General features: G+C 37.9%; 1 protein-coding gene across 5 annotated transcripts in view; it reads left to right on the forward strand.

Moving 5' to 3' along the window:
- CSDE1 (cold shock domain containing E1) overlaps positions 1 to 24,622 on the forward strand; it is a 54,585-nt gene that overhangs the window by 7,779 nt on the left and 22,184 nt on the right. For 3 of the 5 annotated variants that reach the window (XM_027866678.1, XM_027866680.1, XM_027866679.1), the window contains exons 2-7: positions 10,271 to 10,676; positions 20,715 to 20,913; positions 21,667 to 21,776; positions 22,163 to 22,255; positions 22,847 to 22,944; positions 23,850 to 23,931. In XM_027866678.1, the coding sequence (XP_027722479.1) occupies positions 20,715 to 20,913; positions 21,667 to 21,776; positions 22,163 to 22,255; positions 22,847 to 22,944; positions 23,850 to 23,931 (582 nt within the window). In that variant the 5' untranslated portion in view covers positions 10,271 to 10,676. The remainder of the gene's footprint in view (positions 1 to 10,270; positions 10,677 to 20,714; positions 20,914 to 21,666; positions 21,777 to 22,162; positions 22,256 to 22,846; positions 22,945 to 23,849; positions 23,932 to 24,622) is intronic. The other 2 variants (XM_027866681.1, XM_027866682.1) reach the window with 1 other exon arrangement.

A 24,622-nucleotide genomic window follows, 5' to 3' on the forward strand; every position in this document is an offset into this window, starting at 1 on the left:
GGAAGACCTAAGGGCTCCGACAAACCGAAATTTCAAAAGACTGATGCTCAACTGTGGTACAGAATAGGACACACATTTTCAGGCACAGCCAAATTGGTACTTTGCTTTACCTGACTATACACGTTTATTACAAGGGAAATTTTTTTCCTTTCAATTTTTGGATAGGGCCAAGAAAGGAAAAAGGTAGAAATAGCATGAGCTGTATTGAAATGTGAGGGACAGCTAGGTGGCGCAGTGGATACAGCACTGGCCCTGAAGTCAGGAGGACCTGAGTTCAAATTCGGCCTCAGACACTTGACACTTACTAGCTGTGTGACCCCGGGCAAGTCACTTAACCCCAATTACCCCCCCCCCAATAAAACTGGTTACACTAGCAGGAATTGTAAATAACCGAAGGTAAACTAAGGATACATAAATATGGTAGAGGCAGATTACAAGAATTAAATCGCTCCTGTGCAGGACACTGTGCCTGGATGCTAAAGAAGGTACAGAGTTTAGAAAACTCCCTACCCTCGTGAAATTTACAAGTGTTAAAGGGTAAGCCACTCACCTGATAAACTGTAATACCTAAGTACCCAAGCCAGTTACAAAATAGAGTACTCTGAGGAGGGGCAATCCTTATGTACCCCGTGCTTCAAAGAACTGGTGACATTCAATTGGGCTTTAAATAAGGGGTAGGAAGTCATTGTACTAAGAGTAGAAAGGTGGATATGCCAGATAAAAGGAATATTGTGAATGAAGACTTAGAACTGGGAGAAAGTAGGAGAATTCAAAAAGAGAACCTAATTTGGCCACCATATAAAGCACTTGGATTGGAAAGAGAGTAATAATACTAGCTTTAAGGTTTATATAGCATTTTACAAGTATTATATCATTTGGTTAAATAGGAAGGATGGTGCCATTATGAAGAGGAGTGAATGCTAGGGCAAAGGAATTATTTTTCTCAGCAATTTATTTTACTCAGATATTTTAGCAGAAAAAAAAGGCCTTATCTGTGAATATGAAAACTTTATGGTAGGTAGTATAAAGGATGGTTTAGAGTAGGAGAGGTAGAGGAAGGGTGTAGTCCAGGGGAAAAAGAAATAATTATATTTACACAGCTCTTACCACTTATAAAGTGAGGTGGTTAGTGTGTTATCCTTATTTTACAGGTGAGAAAATGGAAGCTTCGAAGTAAAATAATTTGCCTCAAGTTTCACAGCTAGTAAGTGGCAAATCAAGCATTCAAATCAAAGTCAGTCTGCTGGCTGAGTCTAGCATTCTTTCAGCTACACTACATTGCTTCCCTTTAGAGTCCTCTAGTCTAACTCCAAACTTGCTCTCTTCTCTCACCTTCTTCAAATCCCCATTCAGCTAATTGGAAGTACTATTTTCTCAGTTACCCAGACTCAATTTTGTCATCCACCTTTGATGCCACTACCCTGTTTGTCTGTGTGGCTTCTGAACTCCCTTCTGTTCTTTTCATAAGAATGCTTTGTTGAGGCTATTTTCTTTTATTTGCATCACTTTGATTTCTCACATGCTCCTATCCCTCCCCCTGTCAAGCAAAACAAAAAAATTTTGCTATATCTGAAAATGTACGAGTCATTCTGAACCTCTTATTCAGTGGTTCCTAAAACATCCCCCAGGAATCTACTACAGACAAACTATTTACATAATCCTAAATTCTGGTTTCTAACATGGCACATACCAATAGAGTTAACCTACATTAACAAAAGCTCTTTAGTGAGAGTTTCTAAGAACAAAAAAATTTGAGAACAACTGCTTTAATCAAATCACCTTCTTCCAAGAGGTGGGTAGCATGCTTTATCATTCTTTTGAAGTCATGGTTTGTCATTGTGTTGATCAGTATTCTGAAGTCTTTCAGAGTTACTTCCTTTTATATTACTGTCACTTGTTATGAAGTAGCTCTTGGATGATAGACCTTTTATTCCATTTTTTAAAGTAATTAATTTGTATAAGCACATGGTATAAGAGTATTTTTATTGTTAGTGTGCACTAGCATTTTTCAATTGGAAAATAGGCACTATTCTCATACTTAGATTGATGAACTAATGCAGTTCTACCCATGTCTACCGAGCCTCTTTCCCCCAATAAACTCCAGTGGCTTCTTCTCTCCAAAATGAAATAAAAAATCCTCTCTTTTTTGGCTTCTAAAGCCATTCACAAACTGGTCCCTTTCTACCTTTCCAGTCTTCTTACGCTTTAGACTCATCGATGTATTGTCTATACTCTATGATCCATCAACATTGACCTTATAATTAAATTGTTTTGTATTAAAAATCTACCTTCTCTCCTGCCCGTCCCAACCCCCTCGTCCCACTGAAAAAAGAAAGAAAAAAGCCCTCATAACAAATATGTGTAGTTAAGCAAAACAAATTCCTGCATTGACTGTCCAAAAAATACATCTCAGTCTGCATCCTGAGTGTGTCACCTCCTTGTCTGGAAGGAGGTGGGTGGGTAGCATGTTCTGGAATCCTGGTTGGTCATTCTGCAGTGTTTCAGAGTTGTTTGTCTGTATGTTGCCATTGTGTAACTTGCTCTCCTGGTTTTATTCCTTCACTCAGTATCAGTTCATAACAATTCTTTTCAGGTTTCTCTGAAACCAGCCACTTTGTGATTTCTTACAGCTCAGGAGTATACCATCACATTCAAATACCATAATTTGTTCAGCCAGTCCCCATTTGCTGGGCATGCCCTTAGTTTCCAGTTCTCTGCAAGAGTTGCTATAATATGGGTCCTTTTCCTCTTTCTTTCATCTTTTGGTGGTATGGCCTTTGTAATGAGTGGTATCGCTGTGGCAAAGGGTATGCTTTCTAGAAAGGCTGGACCAGTTCACAGCTCCACTGACAGTGCATTAATGTACCCGTTTTCCCACTTCCCCTATAGCATTTGTCTTTTTTTGCCATTTGCTTTAATTTGCATTTTTCTAGTTATTAGTGATTTGGAGGATTTTTCACATGGCTATTGATAGCTTGGATTTCTTCCCTTGAGAAACTGCCTCTGCCTTTATCAGAAACTTAATACAAATACTTATTCCCTAGTTACCAGCTTTTTTATTATTAAAAAAGTAAAAGGAGTTTCTTAAAAAAAACAAAAACATAAAGGCAGAAGTGTCTTGGCTGTCTGGCTGGGAGGGAACTAGTCCCTGGATTCAAATCAGGACTATTCATAAGAGTAAGGCAATTCTGATAGGTACACATTTGCAGAGGGGGATGGGACTATTGCCTCTTAAATTCTCCCCTTATGGCCTACGGAAATGAGATTAGAGATGAGGGAGGTGGGCAACTGAGTGCTAGCTAGCAAGTTACTAGGAAAACAAAAGGGGATGGGATCAAGTACTTGCCACAAACTGCCTCTTCCCCCAAATAACTGATCTACAAGTATCTAGAAGACAAGTAAGAGTGGAAGCAGTGGAGTCACTGGGATACACATGTATGGTGCAACATCATAGTTACATCCATATCAGTCTTCTATCCTCAACTGCCACAACCCAATCTTGGTTGCCTGTAAATTTTGGCTTGGGGATCAGTTCTTTGCACCAAAGGCATTGTAAACATGGAAGCTCACAATCCCCATGAGGACACACGAGAGAAAACCCACAGATACTTTGTACATGAAAAGTTCTGCACTCCCCCATCTCTCTTACCCCCCCCCAAACGTATAGCTAGCCTGTGGATTTTGGTAGTTCAGTATAGTCACTCTGAATGTTCAAATGGTATGGCGCCTACTTCTATTTCTTCCCCATCCCCATCATAGTTTCCTTCTGTGAGGAGTTAGACTCTTGATCCACAGTGGTGCTGGTCCTCCCTGAGTACCCCATACACAAAAAAGATCTACTTTACCTAGGAAGGAGTATAGGGCTTGCTCTGAGACCTTTTCAGGGCTGCTTATCCATCCACTTCTAGTGTCTACCTGCCACCTAACTCTCACCTGTAGCTCCAAGGAGCTGTAGCATGCTCAATGGCCACGTCGAGTTTAAACTGTCTCAGCAAACAGGCTATTCCAGGTTGAGGATAACAGACCAGCCTCAAGTCTGTTGGTCAGTTAGAGGATGTGAAGCATCTGAAGACTACCCTCAGCAGAATGGGCAGATGAAGACAGTTTGTTCCAAGGGCCATGAAGGGAGCAGAAATAGGTGCCATGGAGCACTTAGAGCTTGATTAGATATCAAAGACACCCGGGGCATCCACTGCATCCCGGCCATGCCAGTTAACTTGACTTTCTCTTGCCACTGGTGAAGTTATCTTCACCTCACAATATCATTGGTCCTGAGGAGTGGGAAGGGGAACTAAGCAGTTCTCAGACCACACTTCATTTTGGCAGTACTTGGCATTCCCCTTGAATGGTGCATTGTTGGCTTAATGACAATCCAGCTAATCATACCTGAAATCAAAACTCAGAATATCAAATAACAGTACCAAGAGATTTTTATCTCAAAGAGCAAAATTTCATTGGTCACAGCTTAGGGCTAGGATATTACTTGTTTTCTCATCTTTCCGTAACAGTTAACAATGAGCAAATATAAAGACGTTTCATTTGTCCTTTATAAAGTAAGAAGAATCACATTTTGGAGTTTCACACATACACTGAACACATCATAGTTGACTCAAAACCCCTAGAAATTGCTGGCTACAGTAGGTCCCCAGTATTTACACCTAAGGCAAAAATAAATCTTTGAATCTAAATCTTATTGTTATTAAATTGGTTCAAAGATGTAACTTCAGTCTACCATTTATTAACAGATAGTTTTATACTTTTCATAAGTGATAGCCAAGTAATCTCAGATGAAACTCACTCTTCACTATAAGCAAATTTGTAAATTTCCACAGTGGCTGGGAGTAGTCTAAATTTCAGCACTTTGAGATTTTACAGTAAATGATCAGCAAGGCTAGAAAGTGCACAGTACCTGGCATATAGTCTTCACGTGTATAGGATAACTTTTCTCCCAATAGTAACTTATTGTCGTTATCCACTTTAAAGCTATCATTTATTTAAAACATGAAGCAAACTTATTACCAGCCAGATAACATCAATTCAGTAGAATGCATTTCCACATTATCTTACATAGAAAATCATTCATTTTATCACTTTTGGCATTCTGTATTGATTACTTTCAACACTAGTATAGAGTACTCACATTTACTATGATATAGTGCTTGCCATGTGCCAGACACTTTACTAAACCTTTTACAGTCATGTGAGGTAGGTGCTGTCATGGTCCCATTTCTCAGATGAAGAAAATGAGGCAAGTGGATCACACAGCTAATAAATTTCTAAAACTGGATTTTAACTCAGGTTTTCCTCTCTTTCCAGTATGTTGTCTTGATGCCACACAGCAAATATATTTTGCATTGTTCTGATTTACCACAATTATCCTAATAGAAGAACATATCTCACTTTAAATTTAAAACCATATTATGATTTTTGAGCCCATTCTTAACTATTAGCTCTCCCAAGATTCAAGGTAGCCCTTTGACCTTTTCATAAAATTTTTTTTGTTCCTTTAAAATCACCCCAGGAGCCAAATCAATTCCTTTGTGTTCTTAACCTAGCTTCACCCAGGTACTTTTCAGAGGGTGGATCCAGGGTTAACCTTACCCTACCCCTTAAACCTGGGTAGGGCCATAGACTGGAAAAGCCACTTAATAAAAAAGAAAGAAAGAGGATGCTTAAATTTTTACAAAGGCCTTTAGCATAGCTATTTATACCAAACCTAAGAAAACTGTCTTCTTCCGAGGTCAGTTAATTAGCGTTTGTTAAGCTTCTAAGTGCCTTATTGGATAGGATAAAGAGAAGGAGGGTGAATACCTGGAACTATTCAAAATCCTAGGAGTTTTCTTTTGTGATCTTAAATGTATTTGGGGGGGCTGGTACTGAAGAAAACATCATTTGTTGTTTGTTGTTCAGTCCTTTTCAGTCTTGTCTGACTCTTTAGTGACCCCATTTGGGATTTTCTTGGCAAAGATACTGGAGTGGTTTGCCATTTCCTTCTCTAGCTCATTTTACTGATGAGGAACTGAGGCAAACAGGGTTAAGTGACTTGCCCAAGGTCAAACCACCTGTAGGTATGAGACCAGATTTGAAATCAGGAAGTTGAGTCTTTCTGACTCCAGTCCTTGCACTTTATCTACTGTGCCATCTAGCTGCGCCTTGTCAAAGAGGCATCTGAGAAGGGGGGAGGGGGGAGGGTTTCAGGTTCACATTCACATTCTAATCCTCCTCCTCAATGGCTAATGGGCCTTTCTCTTAAAATTTCTTAAATCTTTATTTCAGTTGAATAAAGCCCTTCTCAAACCCCTTTCTAAATTTCCAAACCCTTTCTGTCTCGTAACTTTCCACTCACAAGATCAGTGCAAATTAAACTACTTTTAGCTTTTTTAACCCATTCTCCTATTTCTACTTACACCTTTTGAAAATTTTCCCTACCAACTTTGAAACAAACATTTCATTTTATATTCCTGGTTATTCACCTTTCTTTATCTTATTTCACAATTGTTTTCTAATCTAACATTCCACTGAATCTCCCTTGTACAGATTTCCTTAAGCAGCAATAGCTCTATAACTCTCCTGGAATGGGGGAGAGAGGTTGTTGCCACTTAACCTTAATCTGCAGACCTCCAAAATCCACTAAGATATTTTAATAGTTACCTTAATTTAGAAATTTTTGGCAAAAAAAAATTTTGAGGTTTAGGGGTGCCGAGACCCCAAAATCACAAGCAGGTCCTGCCCGAAAGAATTGGACCCAAGCCTTCTTTTAGCCAGAGACAAGGTTTATTAGAACATTCATATTGGGTAGACTCTTAAGGAGTCTGAATGTTAGTGCACTATTGGCTAGATTGTTAAGAATCTGAGCGCCTTAATAGAGAGACAAGATGGACCTTATATACAGAAGGACTGGAAGGGATCTAGGAGTGGCCAAGTAATTTGGGGTGACTGGAGAAGGGGTCTAAGGAGGATTTGGATGGGAGTGACCAGTAAGCTGGGTTAAACAGAATGGCCTAGCACCTGGACCATGTGGCCAAAGGAGAATGGAGCCTGGCTAGGATTAAGGGTGAGAAATGGCTGGGGCCTTAGAGAGGTAAGACAGTAGAGGGCTAGGCTAGGTTAAGAGTAACAACACAATTGGGAGATTTGGAGTAGCCACAATGAAGGGCCAGTTGATGGGATTATAGCCTCAGGCAAATGCCAGGTATTTGGCCTTTTGGGAAAGTCCAGAGTTTTTCCTTTTTGGGGTCTAGCTCCCGTAGTCATCAAAAATAGTACATTTCAGTTACAAGTTATAGTCTGTGTTTTATGCTATAAATTTCTGCAAACCCAAAAAAGATTTCCTTCTTTCTCTATCTCTGCAGTCGCTAACCTAGTCAGGATTGTAAAAGCTGAGAGAAAGAAAGACTCAATTTTTTTTTCTTATACACTACTGAAAGCCTAATCAAAGTCATTGAGTCCCTGCTTGGTGTTTGTTACCCACAGCTGGGAGAACTGTTTTGCTACTTCTTCAGCCTTCCCCACCCTTCTCAGCTCCACTTCTGTATTGTCTCCCCACAGTTTTGTTTTATGGGTAACAAAGTGTTCCCCTTCAAAGTTCTCCAAGGTAAATTTTTTAAAAACCTTGTCAGCACTGAAAGCCCACTCTTATTATTCCCTGCCAAAGTGATTCCTTAAGATTCTATGGTCTTTTATTTATATTTTATATATATTTTTTCTTCTTCTAGGCTCTAGTTTTTTCTTCAAGTTTGTGGTGGGTTTTTTTTTTTATGTGCAGTTAATAATAATCAAAAGTCCCATATTTATCTGGCCATTTCTCTCTCTTCCTCCCCTCCCCCTACAATTATAAACCTCTGTTACTGAATCCTGTGTGTATGCCAGACTTTTTTTTTCCCTTTTCCCCAGACTTTTTAACAGCTTGCATAATAGGGAGTCAATAGGATTCTTTGCCAACCCCATTTCTGGACAGTACTCACTTATCAACTTTTTGTTCCTGGGCAGCCTGTGATGTTGGGTAATGACAATTTACTGCCATCTATTTCCCATGTTCCATTCCTTTTCCTTGTAAACAAGTGCGAAAGAATGGTTTTGAGTTCAGGACTTATTCCTCTTTATCTGTTCTTAAGTTTGAGGGGCAAAATTTCTTCAGCTACTTCACTGCTAAGTAAAACCACCAGGAGGCCCCAAGGTCTGGCAGTACCTGAGAGCAGGCTTTCTGGGGTGGGATGGGGTGGGGTGGAGTAGAGCACCACTACCTTTGGTAATAGTCCTGGGTTAATCACCCTCAAAAATCTCCTGGCTTGGGGCTCTACAGATTGTTAAAAAGAAAAATTCTATTTTGGGACCTTTACTCTAAGAAAAGGCAAGCAAGAGAAAATTAAAAGGAGTCTACTAAAAAAAAAAAAAAAAGACCAAGGCAGAAACACATTGGCGGGCTGGCCACAAGAACCAGTTCAATTACTTGTTCTTCTAATTGAGCTACGTTGGGTTTGTTTGTGCAAAAAATTTCTTAAATTTTATGTAATCACAATTGTCCATTTTGTCTTTTATGGTTCTTTCTCTATCCCTAACTTGGTCATATTTTAATAGTGCATGGCACCTATTAAGCACTTAATAAATACTTGTTTCCTTCTTGAAATCTTCTCCCTATACATAGTTCTTCAAGATAATTTCTTCTTTGTTTCTTTAATCTATTTATGATGTTACCCTTACAGTCATGTATCCATTTGGAGCTTATTTTTGTATAGGATGTGAGATGTTAGTTTATACTTAGTGTCTGCCATATGCTTTACAATTTTCCCAGAAGTTTTTTGTTAAAGGATGAGTTACTAAGCCAATAGTTGGGATCTTTGGATTTATCAAATACTAAGCTACAGTATTCATTTTGCTTCTGTATGTTGCAACACTGGCCTTGCTATTCTTTACACACACCACTCCATCTCTCAATGCCTTTTCACTGGCTGTCTCCCACACCGGATGCTTTCTCTCCTCACCTCCACCTCCTGGCTTCCTTGGAATCCCTCAAAACTCAGCGCAAGTCCAACTAGATGTCCTTGCCTGTTCCTTCCTCTACTCCCCACCCCACATAGGTAGTCCATTCCTTCTGAGATGACCTTCCATTTAAACTGTTTATATCTTGAAGTGTAATACTTTTTTGTAGGTTTTCTTCCCCATTGGAATATAGGTTTCTCAAGGGAGGAACCATGTTTTTGCCTTTATATACCCAGCACTGGACACAGTACTTGTCACATGAGAGACACTTAGTAAATTCTTGTTAAGTGACCCCAGACTAGTTTCCCCACCACCATTTCCTCCCTGCAATCAGTTGTTGTTGTTCAGTCATTTCAGTATGTCTGACTTCAGCTTCATGACTCCTTTTGGGATTTTCTTGGCAAAGATAAATGGAATGGTTTGTCATTTCCTTCTCTATCTTAAAGGAACTGAGGCAAACAGGGTGAAGTGACTTGCCCAGGGTCACACAGCTAGTAAATGTCTGAGGACAAATTTGAACTCAGAAAAATGAGTCTTCCTAACTCCAACCCTGGCACACCTTATTCCCTGCCACATACTTTTCATTCCAGTAGCATTGGCCTCCTGGCTATTCAGTGAACAAAACATTCTAACTGGCCATTCTCTCTAGCTCTTTCACTCCTCCTGCCTGGAACACTTCCTCCTCCATTCCACCTACTGACCTCTCTAGCTTCCTTTTAAGTCCCAATTAAAAACCCATGTTTATTGGAAGCCTTCCTCAACCCTTCTTAATTCTGGTGCCTCCCCTCAGTTAATTATTTCCTACTTATCTTGTATATAGCTTGCATTGTATATATGTTTGTATGTTTTCTCCCATATTAAATGGTAAGATCCTTGAGGCAGGGACTGTCTTTTGCTTCTTTTTGTACTGTCTGTGCTTTACACTATTCCTTACCTGTGTGTGTAAGTGTTTTTTCACTAAGGTTGAAAAGTCCTGATGACTGAGACTGCTGCACTGTTGTATTCTTAGTTTCATCTGGAATAGTGTTAGAGACATGCTGGAGAGCACTGGCTTGTACCAAATTAGGTTCAAGCCCTGATTTCAGGGTCCCAGAGGTGACGTATTAGATATTGTTTATATTATTAAAGGGAATTGTTTACTAACATCCAGATAATATCAAGAATTTATTTCTAAGGTGCCTCAATCTAGCATAGATGTGAGCTCTTCCCCTTTTTGCTGTTCCAGATTTTACCATTATGATGATATCCATCATGAAATTATACTGAGTGCCTTTATTTCTTTTTTCCCCAGTATGAAGTGTAACAGAACAGACTTTACCACCTGAAACTGCTGCTTCAAGTTCAGATCAGGCAAGGAACACGCCTCGTTTGTAACAACCAACAAGACCAAAGAAGAGTAAACTTAAGCTGAAGACACAACACTTGATCTGAAACAAGAAGTTTGTGCCTACTCAACAGCTTCACAAGAGCACTTCCCAACGCTGCTAGTAGTCTTTGTTTTCTTCAGTGCTGTACTGTGAGATTGATTGCCCACTGCAGCAGCAGTCGGATCTCTATTAGCTTGGTAGATCATTTCCTCTTGCTCTCTCTCTTTTTTTAAAAAAATATACTAGAAATTTTCATCCTTTGAAACGTGTGCTGAAAAAGAAGAATCAGCAAATACTACTGAAAGTGCAATATTTGATTATCACTGCGAGGTAAGTCCATAAAGAGCACTTAAATTAACCTTCCAAAAATATATTTCAGTGCTAATTTTGAAAATTATCCAGTGCTTAATAAACTACTCAACACTATCTTCCTATAATGACACTCAATCCTTATCTGGTCATCTATAAAATAATTATTATTGCAATATCTCGTTCCAGAATTCTTCAGAAACTTGGTTGCTTTGATAACCCTCAGCTACTTTGTTTGTAGCTCTTGATGTATTGAATTCTCTGTGGATCTCTTCCCCCCCCCCCCCCCCAAGCAGTTTTAGTTGATGTTAGAACATTTCTGGCCATAGCTATGTTAAATGCATGGCATATTAGCATTTTCGTATTAATACAGACTAACCTCTTTTGACGCATCAGCCTCTCAGGAGCAGAATCTCCATTTGCACTATTATTGCTGCTAATTCACTTTCTTCAAAGAACATGGGGAGTCTAGAAAGGGACCACTTTTTAGTCTTCAGTGGACATAGGTTTATCTGTCTGTGGGTACTTGGATATCTGAACTGGTTTGGAAGGTCTACTTGTTTAGAAGTACAGAGATGAGGACAATAGAGATATTGATTTAAAGGACACATTCATTTGACTCCTTGGATTTGATGCAAAGGAACTTGAAGATGGCATCAAAGCTGTGGTGATTGACGTTTGCCTTGCTTAATATTCTGGTTCTAAAATGTGCTCCCCACTGGAGAAAAATGTAGTCTTTCTAGATTTCAAAGACAGTAAGCAGGTAGCAATTTTTGGTGTTCTGTAGGTTACTTTTAGTCTTGACATGTGGTAATATCAGTTTTTAACCTTTTAAATTTTGTTGAAAATGTCCATCTCTGGGCTTGGAAGTTATTTTATGATAGTTTTGCTGTTTCTGCTGCTCTAGTGGGCCCCCACCCCCCAAACTAGGTTCCTTACAAACAGTGGGGACTATTTCTCTGGGCAGCCTTTTCAGGCCTCCTCTATTTAGCTAGACCGTACTGCTGTGTCCACAACCATTTCTGGTGGCCCTGCTCTCAGCCTCATTTAAAGGATGTTATGTAGTTGACAGTTTTGCTGAGGACCAGAATTGGTCTGTTGGTATTCATGTTAATGGTTTGTGAGTGTAGTTTGTTTTTAGAGGAAGAGCATCATAAAAATGTGACCATAGCTGGAGTGTTGGTACCATTTTAGATGCCATATTTTAAGAGGAATGTTGGTACCAGAATTTAAGAGAAGATTGTAGAGTAGTTAGGGTAACAAGGTGTCTCAAAATCATGTAATATGAGAAGTGGCTCCTTCAGGGAGCTCAGAAAGTTTAGCCAGAAGAAAAGACGAGAGAGAATGGCTGTCTTTTGATTATCTGAAATTGTCAGGTAATGTTCACTAAAATTCTGTTTGAAATTAGCTGGTTTTGTTGCTCCATTCACCTTCAAAAAGTGAAAAGGAAAGGTTAGAAGCTTAAAACTTTACATAGTATATGTATTGCATGTCTTTACACAGCTGCAAACTAAAAAGTTCTGTTTTCCTTAATAATCTAATATTATATTTATGTATTTTGAACACTGAGCTATAGGGAGGGGGCCATGTGGTAAAGTGGACTGGATTTTGAGATAGGGCACCTGGGTTTAAATTTCAGTTCCCTGCTCCCTACTTGTATGACCTTGGACAAGTCATTTAGCCCCATTCAATTTCCTTGTCTATAAAAGGGGAGGAGTGGACTGCATTTGATCTCTCATAGGTCCCTTCCAATTTCTTAGGTCTTTTCATTCCTTTTTAAATACCTAAGGAGCTGTACAGACACTTAAAATAAAGAATGCCAAATGTATGCATTCGGGTTGCTCAGAAGGGACTTGGGGAGTCTGAAAAAAGGAAACTGACTACAAAATCTCAAATAATTATACTAGTAATAACAGAGACATCTTAAAAAAAAAATCCACCATATACAAAAAGTCAAATGAGAAGCATGATGAAAGAAAGCAACAAGAGTTTGAGGAAGACTAAAATTGAGAGCTTGCTACTGCTTGAGAAAAAAAGTAAAGAAATGAAAGATTTGTTTTTTTTTCTTTAAATGGTGTCAAGAAAATAAGGAAGGCATAGACCTGCTAATTGGGTAAAATGATATAATGCTCGAAGCCAGGTAATATATAGAATAAAATCCATTCCTGTTGTGTATCACCAAGGAGAAAAATTTTTTAAATGGGATATGAAGACAAAGTTTTATTAAGACAGTTGAAGCCTAAAATAGGAGTGAAAATAATTAGAAATCCCTTGGCTGCTTAATTAGTTGGAGTCCTGAGGGCCCAAAGCAATTATATCCTAGAATCCTGAAAGAATTTGGAGGTAGGATTATAGAGCCATTATTGGACATCTTTGAGACACAATATATTAGTCAACAAACATTTATTAAATGCTTAGCATATGCCAGGCACTACTCCACAAGCTATGGATACAAAAGCAAAAACACAATGCCTACTTTCAAGGATCTCACAATGGAGTGTACAGTATGCAAAAATATACATATGACATATACAATGTAAATGACAGTTAATCTCAAAGGGAAGATGCTTGAGGTGATGAGGTAAGAGACTAGAAAGTACTCTTACAGAAAGTAGGGTTTGAGCAGAATCTTGAAGGAAGCCAAGAGGCAGAGCTGAACGTGGAGGCACGGAAGACAGCCCATGGAAAGGCCTGGGTTGGAGAAGGAACAGCAAGGCCAATTCAGTGTAGAGTACATGAAAGACAAAGTCAAGTATAAGACAAGAAAGGTGGGAAGGCACTAGGTTGTAAAGGGTTTTGAAACCCAAAACAAGATTTTATGTTTAACCCTGAAGGTTAAATAGGAACCCCTTAGTCTGAATAAGGGAGTGATGTGGTCAGACCTGCACTTCAGAAGATCATTTTCACTTGTGGAGGATGAAATAGAGTTCGGAGAGACTTGAGGCAAGGAAAACAATGAGCAGGCCCTTTCAAGAGTCCAGGCCTGAAGTGATGGCTTACACCTTGGTGACAGCTGTGTGAGTGGAAAGAATGGAATATATTCAAGAGATGTTACGGAAGTAAAAATGACAAAACATGACAACCGACTAGAGTGAAAAAAGTTGAAGATGACACTGAGATTGCAAGCCTGGGTGACTGGTAGGATAGTTGTGTCCTCCACAGTAATTGGGAAGTTGCAAAGGGGAGAGTTTAGGGGGATTGATAATGAGTTCCATTTTAAACATGTTGAGTTTTAAGAAATCTGAGGGACGTGCATATTGAGATGTCTGAAAGACAGTGGGAAACGTAAGGCAAGAAATCAGGGGAAAGGTTAGGGCTGGACATGTAGATCTGAGAGTCATCTGCCACGAGATAATTGAAACCATACAATCTGATGAGATTGTCAAGTGAAACGCAGAAGAAAAGAGGGTCCAGAACAGAGCCTTGTGGGACATTTAGGGTTAGTGGTTATGATTCAGAAGGAGCAGTTAAACAGGTAGAAGGAAAACCAGAAGGCAGCACTGTTACAAAAACCAGGAGAAAAGGGGATCAACAGTGTCAAAAACTGCAGAGAGAGCAAGAAAGATTGGGATTGACAAAATGCCATTAGATTTGGGAACTAAGATCAGTGGAAATTTCAGATAAAAATGGATGTATTCTAAGCACTTAAAAGGAGTGAAGGGTCACTGGGAACAAACATGAGTTCACTGAAAAGTCATCTTCGCTGAACTAACATCATTTCCTTTTTAAAATATTGCTACTAGGCTATTAAATCAAGGGAATGTAATAGAGGATTGTATATCTTAATCTCAGCCGAGCACTGGATAAAGGCTCATGATCTCCTTGTATAGAAGATGGATAAATGTGGGTTGAATGATAGTATAATTAAGGTGACTTTGCAGATAGGTGGCTGAACAATTCTATCTAAAGAATATTACTCCAAAGGATTTGTGTCAGCCTGGATGGAAGTCTTACATATTATACTATGGGGCAGTCCTTTAGCTTTGTCCTTTTTATCCAAGTGATGAAAATATTTAGAACTATATAATGTGTTTATTAGATTTATGGACAAAATAAAGTGGGGAGGATGATAAATATCAGACATTCAAATTTACCTCAGGCTAGGATTGAGGCCAAAGCCAGTAAGGTATGATTTAATAGGACTGAAAAGCCCTCTGTTTAAATTTTAAAAAGCAGTTGTAACTTTAAAACACAACATTACTAAGAGCCCATTTTGTGAAGAACACTGCTAAGCAGTAGGTGAGATAACAGTTCAGACATTTTCTCAGATTTTAAGGTCTAGTAAGGCATGATACCAACACAAATAAATACATAGTGTTATCCAAGTGTATAAAAAGTTATCAGACAAAATTCTCAGTGAAACTTGAGAAAAATCATTACCATTCATAGGGATAACTTCTTGGAGAAGGTAGCATTTGAAATGGACTCTGAAGAATGGTAAAAACAAAGAGAGAGAACATCCTAGATATTGGAAACTGAGACTAAAGGCTCAAGGCTTTAGAGCCTAGTTTATGTTTGACAGCAGAGAATATTCCAGTTTGTTAGGATAGTGTATATATAGCAGATGAGTAACATGAACCAATACATAAGGAAAATTAATCTGTAAGTCACTTGCACAGTATCACACAGTTAAGTATCTGAGGCTGTATTTGAACTCCAGCACTCTTACCCTATTTACCACAGAAGTGGAATTGATAGACGTGGCTATAAGGGACAAAGATGATTAAAAATGGGACTTAATTGAGTTTAGGGTCCTGGTTGAACCAAGTGGGGATGTCCAGTAGGCACTTGGCAATGATGGGGAAGAAAGAGAAAGAGAATATGAAGATAAAACCATAAAGGTTTCTGATATGTTGATGGTGTAGAGGTCTTTGGAGGGGAGAACTTTTCTTTTTTGATACTAGGAAGCACATTCAGAGGGAGGGGCATTCATTGTATTTGGCAATTAGGAGGTCACTGATTTACAGCTGTTTAGTGTTGCTAGGGTGAACCTTTTATATAGAATCGTGGAGAAGTCATTTTACCTTGGGAAACCTTGGTTTCCTTTTTTTTTTTTTAAATTTCATAGATTAAACTTAGATGAGCTCTGCAATCCTTCCAATAAGACTTGTGGTTAGCTAAGTAGGTACTGAAGAGAGACATCTGGTGTTGATAGCTTTCTAGAAGTTTGGCAGTGAAAGGGTTGAAATGGGACGTTTGGATAGGTTCATAGAGGCTACAGAATGCATTTTACAAATTGGGACCTCGTGACCTGAGCATGTTCATACACAGATGGGAAGGAGCTAGTGTTCAGGGAGAGATCATTGAGAGGTTATGAATGGCCACTGGAGAAGACCTAAGGGAAGACTGATTGACTATTAGCTTTAGTGGTGAGTGATAGCGTCTTGGGTGAGGGATGGGGGTTAGGGCAGCACTGCTGGAAAGGCACCGTCTAGCTCCACCAAATTAATTTTAACATTAGGGAACTCTAGTCCTGCGAGGGAATGAATGAATTTTAAAAAAAACCAACACTTAAGTGCTAAGCCGTGGGGGATACAAAAGGAATTTACGTTCTGATAAGTGAAAAACTTCTCATATCTGAGAAGTGGTAGCCAGAAAAAAATGCTTTGGTCTGGGAAATTGCTAGGATTTTTAGTGACTGGTTAGTTAGTTGACCTGGATCCTTTTACAGAAACCATTGTAGTATTGATTTGATCCCCCTCCCCCTAGTGAAAGGTGGAATAGATGTGAGGAGTTGTGGGGACATTCTGGAAAGGTCAGAAATTAACCTGAGTGAAAGAGCATGGGTCTAGTCTGGGGCTGCCTGGATTTAGTGTGGCCTCCACAGTCTGGCCCCAGGGTAAGAATTCTACAGCTCCTCGAGAACATGACCTCTAGTGTTCTAGTCAGAGGATGCTGGGATAGGAGAAGGAGAGTTGGCGTTGAAGAGATTAGAAAAGGAGAGTTCTAAATTTAGTTGAATCACTTCTGTCTTCCCTGTGATATAGGGGAGATAGTTTACCTGCTTGAAGTGTGGAGGGGAGGGGAAGGAGATGGGGAGCATGTTGAGAAAGAGAAGGAAAATATTTCTGTGAAAAATGATAAGTTAATCATGGTGGAGTCACAATAAGGGTCCGGATCTAAAGATTTTAAGATTATAAAAGAGAAAACTAAAAGAAACCTTAGAAGATCATCTAACCTATCTCCATAATTTTAGAGATTAGGAAATGGGTACAGAGAGATTGTAATTTACCGAAGGCCATGTAGCTAGTAAATGTGAGAGATAGGATTTAGACCCAAGTCTCATGACTCCAAATTGCACCACACACCATGCTGCTAGTTGACAAGATCAGTATGAGCCAACAGTGTGACACAGCTGCTCTTTTAAAAAAAAAAAAAAAAAGAGTAGTGCATACTTCAGCTGTGTTACTTAGGAATATACCATGTCTTGGTCAGATCATATCTGGAGAATTGTGTCTAGTTCTCGATGCTACATTTTAAGAGGATTGTTGACAAACCAAAGGGCTAACCAGGACGGTGGTGAGAGTCTGAAAACCAGGTCGCTTGACAAATACTTAGGGCAGTTAAGAATATTTAGTGTGGCGAAGAAAAGGATTTAGAGTTAAAGCTGAGATGGCACAGAGTATGATAGCTGTCTCAATTTTTGAAGGTTGATCATGGAAAGAGGAATTATACTTCTGTCTTGTTCTGGAAGGCAGAACTAGGACCAGTTTGTGGTTACAAGGAGTCAGATGTTGGCTCGATTTAAGGATTAATTTTTTAATAATCAGGTATCCAATGTAAGAAACTGCCTTGTAAAAGAGGACTATTCAATCAGAGGCAAGATATCTATCAGGGATATTGTAAGAAAAGATTCCTTCTAGGTAGAACCAGATGGCCGTTTATGTCCCTTTTCAGCTATAAAATTTTCTAATTCTATTTGTATTTAATAATACCCACCTACTGATTTTCTTAATGGCTTTCAGTTTTCTTGATGCCATTGCTCAGCCTTTCTTTAGTAATTCTTGTTGCAGCATATCAGTGGTAGATACTAACCTTAACTATTAGATATGTTGTAATGTGAACATTATCTGTGTCTGATTCTGAAACAACAATTTTTCTTCACTTGATGTCTGTCAGTGTGGGCCGTGTTGTAATCTTCAGACTTTATGATGACTATTATTTTTTCCTCTTTGGAACTTCTACCCACTTGTTCTAAACTAAGCAGAAAAGTTGAGCCTTTCTTCCTGAGGACAACCATTCACATATTTGGTGATAATTATCACATGCCTCTGGGTGTTCTCTTCTCCAGGCTAGCCATCTCACAATGGTTCAACTGATTCTCCTATGCTTGTTTACTTCTTTCTTTCCTCACAGTAACCTTGTGGGTAGATGTTATTATCCCCATATAGATGAGGAAACTGAGATAAGCAGAGGGTATAACTTGCCCAGTGACACCAGTAATAAGTGTCTGAGGCAATATTTGAAGTCATCTTCCTAATTCCAAGCCAAGCACTCTGTATCCTTACCACAAGAAAAAAGGTGTGACAATGGCATCTATGTACTCTGTGATTTGAAAAATACACATGTAAGAGAGTTAGAAGCCAGTTTGTCTCTTGTACTGCTTTTTGCTTTGAGAAATATGATTTTGTGATGAGTTTCTTTCCTTCTGTCTCTCTTAGAAGCTCAGGGTGCACTCCATGCCACCCTCTCCCTCTGTGTACTCTTAACTCTCTTCTTTTTCTGAGAGCTGAAAGGCTCAATTCAATTAAACATTTCAATGTATATTTATTAAATGTCCTTCACTGTACTGGGTGCTGAGGTTAGGAGGACAGAAACAAAACAGTCCCTTGCTTTCCTCCTGGGTACTTCCTAAAAGGCCAGGCCCTCAAACTACTATTTTTAAATTAGGCTGCTCCAGGAAAAAAAAATGGAAAATATTTCATTAGTTAAGTCTGGCTGATGGTACTCAACAGTTGAGACTCAGACTTAGTTTGCTAATAACATTTAACCAAGAGACCTGTGCACCAAGAAAATTATTAGAGCAGCATAGTCATTTTCGTTTCATACTGCATTAAAAACAATCTGGGGAAAGTTTTTAGCTAAACAGACCTCATTGAAGATCTAGAAAGATATCAATGTCAACTAAATGTGTCAAATTATTGTAATGTCAGCTATAGTTATAACACTCTGCTATGTTATCACAGCTCTCTGAGATGGAGAACCTTTTTACTGTGTCATCAGATCCTCTCCCCCCTCCTGCAGTTCCCCGTCCTTCTCTTCCTTTACCTTTATCTTCATCTTCATCTTCTACCTCATCGGGGTCTAAAAAGCAGAAGAGGACCCCCCTGTATCAGAGATCTGTAAGTCAGGGAAGTAACTTTCTCAGCTTAGTCTGTGTGTAGCATGGATTTTTAGGGCCGTTTTGTTTGTGTATGAATATCTCAAAAGACTCACTTTCTAACACCTAAGCATTATGCACTGATTGAATTTTCAGTTTATTGAACTAGAACTCGAGTTAACCTTCAGTTTTATTTTTGTTACTTTTCAGTGCCTTTTTTTTTTTAATTAAAGGATTTAGTCTTGTGTCATAGTTCTTCCTGAATCCTTCAGGGGAGAAAGGAGAACAACAGTTTAGCATTTAATGGTTAGGATTACGTCATTCTACACAGTGCTGGATTTTTCTTGTTTATATGAATTTATTATACCCAAATTCAAACGCTATATCTAATAGAAACTTTACTCCCTCCTCCCATCAATTAGTAACTTTTTTTTCTAACATCAAAATCACTTCCCCATTTAATCTGAGTTTGAATCCTTATTTTTTCATCAATAGTGCTTAGCTTTTCACTCAAATCATACTTCCTGCTTAGGTTTTCATGTCTGTTTGACTTATAAAAGGATTCAAGATTTGATTTAAAAAAAAATAGGTAGAAACATTCATTCAACTGGCTTATCTTTTTCTTTAGATTTTTACTTCAATTTCTAAAGAGCCAATTCTGCCTTTTGAACAAAAGAGATGAAATTGATTAACGAGTTTTTAAATACTTTGAAATTATCTTCTAGGACTTCACATGTAGAACACTGCATTTGAGGCCTTTAAGCAGATTCCACTGAATTTGCTTATTTTTCTGGTGTTAGAAGTAAAAACTGACATTGGGAGAATAAAAAACTTTCTGGGCTATTTCTGAAACAGACACACAAGTAGATAAAAATGTATCTTTTGAAATACATATGTACATATGTGTATTATGAAATTTTCTTAAAAGTAAAAAGGTTTCATCTAACCCTTATCTCTCTTTAGGAAAAATATACTTCTTTTTCTTTTGTAATTTTTCTAATAGTTTGAAAATACTAAGAAGTTTGTAGCATTAAGAAAGGAAGTCTTTGTTTAGATACTTTAGTTTTCATTTTTTCTTACAAAGCATGCTTCCCTTCAATTTTCTGTTTTGAAATGTCTTCTGTAAAAGATTTCAGTCCATTCTACACTAATTTCAGTGCTTAACCGTAAGTTGCATGTCTTACTAGCCATTAATAAAATTACCATTATTAATAAACTTTGAAATCAGAATTTATATTGGATATTTCCAGAAGTCTATATAAATATTACTGATGAGCATGAACAAACATCTCATGGAAGAAAAAAAAATCAGTAGTTAGAGCTGTCATGCCTTGCATGGATCTTGGCAGCTCTGCTAGCTACTTAACATTAACATCCTTTTACAAAACATCAATAAGAATTTTCTTTTAGATGTTGTGAATTGTAGAAATTTTATGGAGACCATGAAAATATACATTTAATAAAAATAGGAGCAGTTTCTGAAATGAGATTGAAACTTAATCACCAGAAACATGTTACTGGCTAATACTACTAAAATCACTGCTTGTGGATCTTTGGTCACTTTTTGGTGTAACTAGCATTTCAGTTAAATGAAAGCCTATGCATTTTAGTCAAATTAAGTCATTGTTTTCTTGCTTGTTTATGGTTCTTAATGATATATTCATCTAAATTGAGTGTACAATCTAGATTGAGAAATACACAAGGTTAGTTCAACTGAATTTTTTTTCTCTCTGAAACAGATGAGCTTTGATCCAAACCTTCTCCACAACAATGGCCACAACGGGTACCCCAATGGTACTTCGGCAGCACTGCGTGAAACTGGGGTTATTGAAAAACTGCTGACCTCTTATGGATTTATTCAGTGTTCAGAACGTCAAGCTAGACTTTTCTTCCACTGTTCACAGTACAATGGCAACCTGCAGGAGCTAAAAGTAGGAGGTAATCTCATCAGTAATCTATCAACTCTTACATTCTATTCACAATATTTATAGCCCTTATTTTCCTAAGCATCGTTGATATAGGAGTTAGAGGGCGATGGCAGATTCTTGGTTAGGTTGGATCTGTTTGTAACTTCAAGGAGGTACAAGTTTCATAGTAGATGGTTGAGATTGGATTTACTTGGGAGATACAGTAACATTTTCCTTTTTATAGTTAATTCCCCAATGGTTACAAAGTGAAAATTGCTTTTTAAAAAGGTTATTGTTGGGGCAGCTAGGAGGCTCAGTGATAGAGCACCAGCCCTGAAGTCAGGAGGACCTGAGTTCAAATACAGCCTCAGACCAAACACTTGACACTTACTAACTGTGTGACCTTGGGCAAGTCACATAGCCCCAATTGCCTAAAAAAAAAGAAAGGGGAAAAAAAAAAGCAAAAAGGTATTGTTAGAAGGAATATTTTAAGTGATTTTGATGTGAAATAAATATCCTGCCCTGTGTATGAATTCATTTTTCTTGTTTGTCCATCCTGCCTGCATATTTCCAAAAAATGACTCACAAATTAAGCCCTTTTGGTTCTTTTTAGGATTAAGGAAAAAACTGCCTTTACAAAACAATTGCCCTTGAGAAAAGTCAAAATAGTATATGCCATGAGGCATCTTTATTCCCTCTGAGATAGTAAGAAAATTGCATTTAGCTGGGACTTTTGTGCTAGAAGTAAGCAAACTTGAAAAAAAACATTCTTCTTTTATTGTAGATGATGTTGAATTTGAAGTATCATCTGACCGGCGGACTGGAAAACCTATTGCTGTTAAATTGGTGAAGATTAAACCAGAAATCCTACCAGAAGAACGAATTAATGGACAAGTTAGTGGCTTGATTCTATGTGTGTTGTATGTGTGTGTGTGTGTTTCCTTCTTAATGGAAAACTGGAAGGACCCCACCCCACCCCCCACTTTTGTATGCAAGAGAGCTGTATAATTATTGAAATCATCAGTGTTTCTTGACCTCTGTTTGGCCAAAAAAAAAAAAAAAAACCAAAACAAAACCAACCAATCTCGTTAAGGCTCAGTTTGGGTTTTTGCTTAACCCTCAAACTGTAAGCTTGAAACTTTGCAGCATAACATCCTCTTGTGGATCATATTAAGATGCATCCCTGCATATAGTGTAGAGGCAATTAAGATTCCGTTTGTGTTGCACAGTGCTGCTCCTGAAATGATTAGCAATGGAATTTTTTTTTTTTTGACTGGTAGGTTGTGTGCGCTGTTCCTCACAACTTAGAGAGTAAATCTCCAGCTGCCCCGGGTCAGAGTCCAACAGGGAGTGTATGCTACGAACGTAATGGGGTAATCTTGTGTATTTTTCTTAAACTTTTGCTTGATCCACCAATATGATCTATAAGAATATTTTTTAAATTCAAAGTAGAAAATTTAAGCTGCAGTTGTTCAAATTAGTTTTAAATTTTGTTTCTCAAAGGTTTCAAGTGCGATAATCAGAAATAAACAAAACTTCCAATCTCTTAATTTGCCCAAATGTTCCCTTCCAAAAATCTTATGAAATACTTCCTAATCAAAAATTTTTTTGTTGTTGAATCATAATTCACATTAGCCACTAACTCCAGTAGTAGTAGTATGTCTGTCTCACATAAATTTTTTTCCTTTTTTAACTACATTTATTTTCTGGGCAAATGCTTCCAAATGTGTTTAAACTTTTTGGAGTTTGACTGCTGCTCAGCTTTAGACTCAAGAAAGCCTTTGACACCTGGAGACAATGTGTTTTTATGTGAAGAAAGCGCTTTGCTTTTTTTTTTTTTTTTTTTGTCATCATACCTAAAGAAACTTGGCTTAAATGTGCCAGTGTTTTAAGTGTTTAAGAAAGTCTATGTACAGCGCATCTGTAGCACACAAATATGGTCATACAAGTGTGTTCATTCACAGGAAGTGTTTTATCTGACTTACACCCCTGAAGACGTGGAAGGGAATGCTCAGCTGGAAACCGGAGATAAAATAAATTTTATAATTGACACAAATAAACAGTAAGTTTCTCTTGAATATTTTCCCATTATGTAATGCTTTATTAAGTTTTTCTACATCGAAGAAAATTTCTAAAATTTAAAGTGATTTGAATTTTCAGCTTATGGCTCTAGCGTAGTCTCTTAAGTTGTCCTTTGCAAGACCTTTAAATTTATAAAGTGAAACAAGTTATTTCCAGAGTGCCTCAAGTGATGCTGCCTTGTTGGAAAACAGTGTTTCTTATTTAACCTATTTCATTACATCTGATCCAGGCTTAGGAAAATTCTGGGAAAGGTATCAACCCCGTCCTTGTCATTTTCCGTATGTGTCTGGCTACCCCACCAACACAAAGGTTGTCAAGTGGAGAGGGAACAATAAAATTCTTTGTAACATTGATAAGACTAGTTTCTACTCCCTGTTCTATAAAATAAAAAGAAAATAAATCAGATGCATTCCTGGAGTCATCCTTTCCCGACTTCAGCTCCTTAGTTAGTTTTTATTTAATCAAATAATGATTGGATAGATAGCATTTTCAAAACTTTATTAATCTTACCTATTGCTTTTTAAAAGTGTGTTTGTCGCTCCAATTCAGATCATATCTTGAAAGAAGCCAGCTAAGAGGGACATATTTTAAAGAGATATTTGCAAAATAGGAGATTCATGTTTAGCATTCACCTTTTGATCATGTGGCTTGTACCAGCCCAATATTTACAGCTTAGAAATTTGGAGTAGTTTCTTCTTAGATGCGGTAATACATATGGGGTTAGCTGTTAAATGCTTTGTGGTTATTTTGACTTGTCAACCTCTTTGAAACCTCAGAGATTTTATTTTACATTGTTCCTCTTATTTCATGCTATTGTCATATTATAGGCAGTGCTGTGTTTTAGCTCCTCCTTTATTCTTTTTCCCCCACCTACTTCCTCTCTAGTACTGGTGCTGTAAGTGCTCGTAATATTATGCTGTTGAAAAAGAAGCAAGCTCGCTGTCAAGGAGTAGTTTGTGCCATGAAGGTAAGTAGAGTAGAGAAATCAGGAAAATTATGTTGGTCTTGAAATTTACTTGCTTTTTCACTTTTTTTAAAAAAGTCTGCTTCCTTTATTCTCCCCCAGCCTCCCCATTGTAAATGTGTTTTTTACTATTATTTTAAAAGTTTAATATGAAAAAGAATCAAACATTTTTATTTTAGAGTTTGAAGGGAACCTTGAAAGACCATTCAGTCCAGCCTCTTGTTATACAACTGATGAAACTAAAATCTGAGGATTGTGATTGACCCAGAGTCAGTAGCTAGTTACTGGTATACCCAAAATTAAAACTCAACTGTTCTCACTTCCTTCTTCAGTGCTCCTCAGTTATATAATAAAAACATCTGTATTGCCTATATCATGAACTGATTTCATTTTCTTGAGTTCTTAGGTAGATTGCAGGGAGCATGTGAAATTGATTTAAACCTCTCACTACTAAACCTAAATGTAGCATTTTCTTTCCATTAAAAATTTCTTTTGGAGGGGGAAAAAGTATCAGAGATCCATATGTTATTACCAGAGTGCCAGAGCGGGTCCTTGATGCAGAAAAGGTTAAGAACCTCCATCTTGCGTCTTTAACTTGAATCTTGTCTAGCAAAAGCAAAATCAAAAAAGAGATAAGTGCTGACTAGGTGCTACTTTCTTGGAAAATGGGCCTTTCCAGAATTGATTATCCATT

Source organism: Vombatus ursinus, unplaced genomic scaffold (genome assembly GCF_900497805.2).
Source record: "Vombatus ursinus unplaced genomic scaffold, bare-nosed wombat genome assembly UNPS02014782.1, whole genome shotgun sequence".
NCBI classification, from domain to species: Eukaryota; Metazoa; Chordata; class Mammalia; order Diprotodontia; family Vombatidae; genus Vombatus; species Vombatus ursinus.